Source organism: Hypomesus nipponensis, chromosome 15 (assembly GCF_054491055.1).
Source record: "Hypomesus nipponensis isolate SF chromosome 15, ASM5449105v1, whole genome shotgun sequence".
Classification (NCBI taxonomy): domain Eukaryota; kingdom Metazoa; phylum Chordata; class Actinopteri; order Osmeriformes; family Osmeridae; genus Hypomesus; species Hypomesus nipponensis.
Window position 1 is genome coordinate 14,055,133 of NC_140375.1, and position 8,979 is coordinate 14,064,111.

Here is an 8,979-nt window from a genome sequence, read left to right on the forward strand (position 1 = left end):
CTTCACAAAATGTGATAAAGGATTTCTCCATGAGAGAAGGTTGAGCAAGGAGAGAATCTGGTGATGGCTATCATCTCTCCAGCTAATGGAAAAACTGCTCCTGTGTTATGGTCATAACCCATTTAGTCATAGGCCCACTGTCCATGTTGGTGTCAGGAATACAACTGACTTTCAATTCCACACTTATATTAACATTTTCGTCCACATAAGGCCTGCTCAAATATCACCACACAACATGATTATGTGAAATAACTGTGCGCCCATCTATTATGTATGCAAAGATGACAGCAGTACAAAAAACATCTCACATCCGCCGACAACTTGAAAGAAAGCTATTTATTCGTGGAAATAATGAAATAACCCACACCGTGCAAGTGTAGTCGCACACAAAAGCATACACTCTGACAGAACATCTAACGAATTGTCTTAAACTGCATCAACACACACCCACACATGCGTTGGCTTGTAGCTTCTGATACAATTCAGCCTTATTGAATACAAATCGTTAGCAGTAATGGACCCATAGGGAAGATCAAGTGATATCTTTAAGGACCCGGTTGACTCAGTCTATATTTGGCCTATGGCTTCAAGCTGTAGCATTACATAATAAGGGTCCTTTCATTAATTAATATTGTTGTGGCAAAAATTCCCACAATATTTAAAAAAATAATCTATTAAGCATGCGTCAGTCCCTTCTTCCCCAGGGGCATGAGTGTTCTCCTGTCATTCTAATATGGTGTGAATTAAAGTCAGGGAGCTTCCTGCTTCACTTCCAACGCTGTTGTTGTCCATGTACAGAGAGTGGCCCTTGAGGAACAGTCTGTTTGAGAAACAGAAGTTCCACCCCACCCCCCCGGCTGGGGTATTTAAATATCTTCCTGGGCATGCAGCCGTGGGGAGATAAAGGAAGACAGACGGCAGAGTGTACCTGTTGAAAACAGCCAGACCCTGGTTGACACAGCAGAGGTAAATGGGACAGCAGTCTCAGCTGACAGAGGCTTGTCTCTGGGGCAGGATGCCATCCACACAGATTTTTTCGTGCCTTTTCATTTTTTTTGTTCCACCATCTACATATCGAGGTGACGTCCAGCCTTGGCTGGTGGAAGTCCTAAGGCTGAGGAACGGGTACTTCTGGAGTGCTGTCAACTCAGGACAAATTTGCATTTGCACTAATCTCATGCGCTCTTTCTGAAAAGGACTCGCAGCCTTTGTTTTGGCAACTGTCCTTGCCCCATGTCTAATCTCAATGATGGCATCCCAGTATCAGAAGTAGGACATCATTCAGTGTATATGACTCCGACCTGGTATGGACTGGAAACAGGCTCTGCTGTTGTTTCATCATCCACAGGCCATTTCATTAAGTTGAGCTCTGAGAGGCTTTACTGAACCCAGAGCCACGCTTTCACTTAGTAACTAGGGGGAGGAGACACCGAACACACACATATCTATGTAGGCTTCTTTTCCATTACTGGTTTTGTTGAAAGGTTGTTTAGATCACTAGTGTATGACAACAAACACAGCAAGGGCTCTGAATTCTGCTGAAGTGCATAGAAAGTTCCACAATTTGTCATCACTAATTGTGCAGCAACTAGCTAGGTAATTTGGAGCTGTCTATCAGAAAAAGAGCTCATGCGAGCCACGTTATTTGCAGAGACATCACATAGACAGCATCCAATATGTTGAAGGAAGACAGCAAGCTCTGGCAATTTTGTCTATTCTAAAACCTGAGGCATGCAATTCTGCCTTTCGACTAGTTCAATCGAATGCAATTTGTGGCCCGACCCTCTTTTCCATGCAATCAAACAGGGGTTTAAGACAACACAGACAATTTACTCCCACACAAGCTTGAAAACAACTTGGAAGGCATTGACTTATTGATGGAAACAGTTCAGCTTCTAAGACTGACTAGGCAGGGCAAACTTAGTTTTAGATCAATCCTGTTTTCAAGATTAAACAGCATTGGTCTGTCCTGAACTGTACATTACAACACAATGACTATTTTCTTCTTATTTGAATACTGAGAAAACCATCATTTACAACAACAACAAAAAACACTTGGACAAAAATAGGACACGTTGCCAACATGTATCCAAAATGTAATGCTTTGGAAGCTGTCTTGAGGGGATTTGTGACTAACCATTAATATAGCATATTGTAAACTGGGTAACAACACATAATAGCAGTATTCAAATCAATCAAGACGTTCATAAATATGGTCAATAGAACATCTGAACATCTGGAGAAAAGCGTAAGACATTTCAGGATGTGTGAATCATATCACGCAATGCACTTCACTACACACACCATATGGCACCAGTGTAAGCGCGTGTGTGTGCTTGTGTGCGTATGTATGTGCCTGTGCGTGCCAGCGTGTGTGTGACCAATAGCTTGTATTTATTTGGGGGTTGGGGGTGAGGGGTTCAATGCAACTCTAAACACAATACTATATTATAGATACATTGAAATGATTCCCAAACGATTTTTTTCAAAAAGAAAATTAACAAATGTGTAGCACTTCCATGCAGTCCCGAGTAAAACATTTACAAGCTAAAACATTTACACATAATCACACAATTAATGCATTAAGCCGTGGTTAACGGTAGGCTGCAGTCAAGGTATTTTATCAGAAATTCAGTGTTTTACCTTGGGAGATACAGACGATTGCAAGCACCAACAGCATAACACAGTTATGTGTCCCCATCTTCGCTGACAGGTCCAAGTCCACTTGAAATTTAGCCTATATTTTGTGTTGCATACGGTATCCAAATGTGTAAATAGAGTAAGCTATTACAATTTAAAGCTTTTGTTTAGCTGTAGTCTTTGAATATATCAAAATCGTTCCGCTGAACTTTGTAAACTCTCTCGGACCGCATGATAATAGCGCTCGAAGAATCTAAAAGCGACATAGTTTCATCGTCACTTTGTCCGTAATGTGCGGCCGCAAAAACATGTTTACAATCGTTCAACGAAACTCAAAATATTTACTCAGAAAGTAATTGACAAAACCAGCAAAAACAACGTCTAAATCAAACAATGATACAACGCAATGCCGATAAAGTCAAGTTACTTTCCAGCTCCCGTGGCGCTATGCGACTCATTGACAGACCACCAATTCACGACTGTCAATCGATGCACATGCTTAGCTACATAGCGTAGACTACAAAACCCAAGGCAGACTAAGAATCTATTCTTAAAGAGACAGAGGCGGCATCTGCTCGAGCTTGACCTGTTTGCTCGACCCTCTAAACCCTCTTGCGATCATCAGCTGCTGTGATGTTGTGACGGCCGATCAGGCTTAACACAAACAAGTTATTTTATTATCATAAGGTCTTTGTAAATACAGGTGTCAGTTGCATTACACACGGCCGGTTGCAACATCATTGCAAGCAATAATCAGAGCAATCAAGAAGACATAAGAGAAATCCAGTAAACCTTTACTTCTGTCATAAGTATTAAGTATTGTTATAGATTATAATGACATTGATAACTGGAGCTATCATAGAATAGGCTCTCCACCCTCTAGAATATCAATATTTGTGGTTCTTATTATGTTATTTAGTTTGGCTTCAGTCTCCACAGATTGTCATTTATAAAGCAGGTGCTGTTTGTTTCACACCCACTATACTCCTTCTTATTGATCTGCAATCTGGCCTTGGCAAGGTCTCTGGAGCCTGGCTCCCCTCTGGGGCGGACGACACACAGCTCCCCAGGGAAGGCTCTGTTTCATCCAGCCCCCTCCCGTCACAGCCCAGCCTCCCGGTATCCCTGGCCTTTGCCCTCTCACAGCATTGTCTCTGTGTCGTTCACCGAGAGCCATACATGATGGAGAGGGCCGTGGACTAGAAGGCGCCTGCCCTCCATTGTCCCACTGAAAGGGCTGGAAATTGGACAACGGAAGAGGAGTCCAGACGCCTGTCGCGGGACGGATCACAAAGAGAGGCTAGAGCAGCATTAACCCTGGCCCCAGTGGAAGAGGGTTTTACCTTATCAAGGACCAGATCGGCTGAATGGAGCGCAGTCGTGGAGGACTCAATTGAAATGTTTAGGGACATTGACTCCTTTGGACATGCTAGCCTTAGTTAGACAGCTATATAGTGTACCAGAGGCCGGTCCTGGAGCCTCACTCCCACACAGAGTAGATTCCCCCATCTTCTTCTTTACCCATAATGCAATGGCGTGTTTGTGACTTTGAGTGACAATGATTTTGATTGTTAATGCTATGCACACATCTACAGAACATATAGTGACAAACTCAGATTTCATCAATGTAAATATCAGCGGAAGCATTCTGGATTGTTGTTTTTTTTCTTCAAAGACAGTGCGGATGTGTGTGCGCGCGTGTGTATGTTTTGCAGGCAATGGGAGTAAGGGATAGAGAATAGTGGGTTCAGATGGGTACAGATGGTGGGCCTAGCTGGTCTGTCTGGTGAAGAATGTGAGGTTCAGCTGTCCGCTATTTGCCCCAAGCCCTGACCTCATGTCTCCTTGTAAACCGTCTGGCTCCAGTTCCTTGCCTGCTCTCCGCATTGTTCTTCCCTTCTTTAAAATCCAAGGCCATAAACTAGAGCTGCCAGTACAAATTAATATTTACTGACTCAAACAATCACACCAAAACCAACAACCCTCAATTTGTGATATGGCGTTTCAGTCAGGTTAAGTCAGCACTATACACCCCCTGCTCACTCATGATGGTTTTCACTGCACTGCAGTTGTTTTCCTCTACCTACCTAACCTACCTACCTAAGCTCACCTGAGGTCTGTCCTCCTCCGCACACACAAAGAGGTCCTTAGATGTTGACCTCTGTGCTACCGAGATCAGCTGCTCCCATTAGTCACTGGTACAGACCCCTTTGTCTTGCATCAGCCACACTGTGTGAGAGACCTTCAGTCAGATTGGAGGACTTCAGGCTTTATTTATAGTCCTGGTGTCACTGCGGCACAAGGCCAGTGGCAGGTCATTTACATCCAATACAACAGAGTGCTAAGGTAAGCAACTAATATCACAGCAACATTTGGCTCCCTGCCCAGCTTTTCTCATTTCAGATCCTTTGGCAGAGCAATATATGGCAATATACACATCCTCTTGTCATGCCCTCGAAACGTCGGTTAGCAAATTGCGTGAGGGTTCTATTTGTATTGAGTGCTGTGGAGAGAGGGAGAGATGCTACGCGGCTCTAATACTCAGCTTTCATCCGTCTACCTGGAGACCACTGCTGACGCCTGCTGATTCTGAGCCACAAACCGTTAATGAGGCTGTAAATGAGCCAAGGAGAAATCTCACTCACTCTTTCTCTTATCCAATCTACTCTGCATTTACTCTGCCTTATCAATCTGTTGCCACTTCCAGAGTAATCACCTATCACTGAAAAAACAACTTAGCAGTACAGAACACAAACTATCTGGAATCTCACATTGAAAACGCCAACACAGTAATTAAAACACATAAAAACCCATTTTCGATCTTTCTTGTTCTTTTGGGGTAATCATCGCCTCTTCAGATCCTTTGTCTTGTGCCAGAGATGTTTTTATTTCTGTAGCCGAAACACTCCCGTCAGTCAGCTGGAGATTTGTGACTGAGAACAATGATGGAGTCAATGAGTTATAGTTCTCTTGATCTTCCACGCTCTGTTCTGATGGACATCTGTGTTCCATGCAACACTGTATACAGCCATATGGCTCAGGCCCAACAGTGGTGAAAGATGGAGGAAGTGATCAAAAGAGGAGGAGGAAGCAGAAAGAATGAGGGAAAGAGAAAGAGGGAAAGACCCCGCTAAAAGGATGAGTGAAAAATATATTCAAAATCCCATGTCAGACCATTAAAGTGCTCAGTGCACTCTCTACTGGCCACATAAAATATCCCTTCACCCATTAACCTGTCTTTGAATTTCACACAGACTTTCATACTTTATATAGTTGTTTTTTATGCTACATAAGTGAAACCTTTTTTAATACCACACTATGATGCACACAATTACATGCACTGCTAATCTACATTTCTGTGATTTAATTTACAAATTAATAAATATTAATGAAACGTAGTAATACCCTGTTTAACCACTAGAGAGAGTCACAACTCAGTTTATGGAAGGATTTATAAAGGCTCAAAGCAAAGATACATCATCATAAGATAACAAATACCTTAATTTTAAGTGTATCAAAAAACAACAAAATACACGAGCCACATATCAAAGTTGTCCTTCATTGCTGTTTTGATCTGTTGTAGGCGGGAGTACAACAGCACTTAGGAATGCTTGATTGGACCTGATGTTAGTTCCCTCCAGGATCACAATGACTCTTATTGAGAGACTTGTTGCTCTTGTAGGTTAGTTATAACGAAGTTAACCCTTGTACTCTTGTACTCGCTGTGAAATATTTTACAGTTGATTGTTCTTCTACAGGTACAGTCTTGCACTTTTTGGGTGGTTCATGTTGTTTTAATTTGTAACTTGTATAACTGCACGCTCTTATGGGTCTTCCCTTTGGCACTTGTTTAGTTTTTCACAATGTATGTTTCATGTTTTGGATGCTTGCAATGTTTGGGACTACCTCATTGTTATGATCAGTGACCTATGCTTTTTTGTAAAGCTCTCTCTTGGAAGTTGCTTTGGATAAAAGCATCTGCTAAATGTATAAATGTAAATGTTATGTAAATGTAGGCACTAAACTGAGGGCAAGGCTCGCACACCACAGATGACTGGGAAAAATTATCCCAGTGTCATTATCTTCTGTGTCTGAGTTGTCTATGGCCACAAAACTAGGTTCTTCCTCATCGTGTCCTATAGTAGTGCTTGGAGCAGGATCTCCCCTTAACATCTCATCTCCTAGTGTCACATCAGAGCTGGGAAATAAACAGGTGGAGCCTTCACTACCTTGATATTACATGGTAAGAATATAAACTAAATTTTCAGTTTTACATTTTCATAGAAGATGGAGATTCGATAGTAATCGGAAAAAGGCAAAAAACCATATCTGAATCCGCCTCATTGCCCAGATGCAAGTATAAGGCTCAGATAAGATCATAACCCATGTACCGCCCTCCCTCCAGAACCAATCTGCTCTGTTATGTCCTACATACAGTGAACAGTGATAAAGCTCCCCCACTTGGAAGGCACGCTCTCTTTGCTAACATAACGCGAACATCAAGCCTCACAAACAATCTCTGTAGCTGTCCGCCAAAGCTGCTGTCATGGCAACTACCTTATCGGCCCTCGGAATCTGAGATGCGAGTGTTTGCCTTGGGGAATAGGGAGCGTTACAGGTTGCTAATAGACCACCTCATGTCACCAGTCCCTAAAGAGCAGGCGCGTGAGCCCCAATCCTAAATAGCTTATTATCGGTGACTATGTGAAGCGGGTGAGGGGTGTCCTGTTGACACAGTTGTGAAAATAGTCACAAATCATGACAAGGTCAGACTAGCAAGATTGAACTCACCCTTCCTGGGGAAAACTGCCATGATTGTCAATTGAACAGATAACAAACATTTAACAGAAGAGGACTCCCATTTAGACATTTTGCAATAATAATAAGCAAATGATTTATTTCAGTTTCTAGACAGTTCTTTCATACAGATGCTGATAGAACAAATACAATGTGTGTCTACCAATCCACTTACTCACCATTCAAAATGCTTGCACTGAGAGATTCATAGAGAAGGATGAGTCAACAGCTGGATTGGTAAAATATGCTCGGTAACCAGCATCTGTGCTCTTGGAAGTGGTAAAAACATTTTAACTGGAAAAGAGTCTGAATCAAGTCCAGCCACATAATGATTCCAAATTGGAAGAAAAAAAACGTAAACGGTTATTTCTGCTATTCCCAAAGATGCGTTCCACTTGTTCTTCCTACCATGAGAACCAACACACTGACAATTCAGCTGTTTGCCATAGACAACCAATCCAAAAGTCTCATCCCTTTTGCTAATCTTTCCCTGTAAAGGTCACCTAATAGCCCCTCTCTCAGTCAAGCACAGCTTGTCTCTCTCGGTCATACTTGCTTCACCTCTTACCTCTCGTCTGCCACTCTGCAGCTTGGTGACTGGGAGGGAATGCCTACCCTTCTAACACAGGTGAATATGGAGAACATGCAGACAGCCGCACCTATGAGATTAACAGTGAATACACATATAAAGGCAAAAACAGAAACAGAAAGGTTCCCCATTCTTTTAGTAGTGCTACCTCAATCTCCTCTGTCACATATAGAAACTATGTGTTTGACTCTCCCTTGTACTTCTGACCTTTGACCCATCTGGCCATGTATGAAGCGCTATTACTGGAGGAGCATCCTGAAAAAAACAGAGAGCTAGAGAGATGGGATTGTGATCGCAGACTGATCTGCAGTTTCTGTTCTTTTGCTTTGCTTTGTGTTCGTTAGTGTTGGTTCTTTACAGCCAATTAAAAGATTGCCCAGAGAGGACTATCTTTGGACATTTTCTGTCTGTTCTTCGATGAATTTAGAATTAGGTTAAAAGTAAACATTTTAATAGGCCCTGTTGACCTGAAGTCAACTTTGTCCAAATAAAACCATATTCTAATGAAGATAGATCGAAATCCAATGCAGAGTTTAAGCAAGCAGAGGATTTTTACTGTGAGATTCGGGGGGTGTCCACATGTGCATTACATAACAGTGTGATAAGCACACTGTATACAGGTGTATGGCACACAAATATTCTCTTTATATCACACAGTGTACACAAACCAAATGTGTCCTGTAAATGGCATTTGCATTCACTGGTCGGATTACAGTCCTTCCATTTGGAGGTAAATGGATGTTCCACTCGACCACTAGATGGCAAAGTAGAATCAAAAGTCAATGTAAAACCATAAGATCCCAGAAGCTACTTTAGATGGGCTGGAATTCACTTTTAATGTGACATTATCCTCAGCTTGTTTAAAAAGACAGAGGTGAATAGTAGCACAAAAGAGTTCAATAGAATCATTCATTAGAGCAGGCTGACTATCAGTGAGTCAAGGCCAAGTCCTG

The 8,979-nt window shown here is 42.2% G+C and overlaps 1 protein-coding gene across 1 annotated transcript in view; it reads right to left on the minus strand.

The window, feature by feature from the left end:
- LOC146257658 (roundabout homolog 2) overlaps positions 1-3,096 on the minus strand; it is a 28,363-nt gene extending 25,267 nt beyond the window's left edge. The window contains exon 1 of the mRNA XM_084675007.1: positions 2,644-3,096. Coding sequence (XP_084531133.1) covers positions 2,644-2,701 — 58 coding nt within the window. The 5' untranslated portion in view covers positions 2,702-3,096. The remainder of the gene's footprint in view (positions 1-2,643) is intronic.
- Between the last annotated feature and the right edge of the window lie 5,883 nt (positions 3,097-8,979).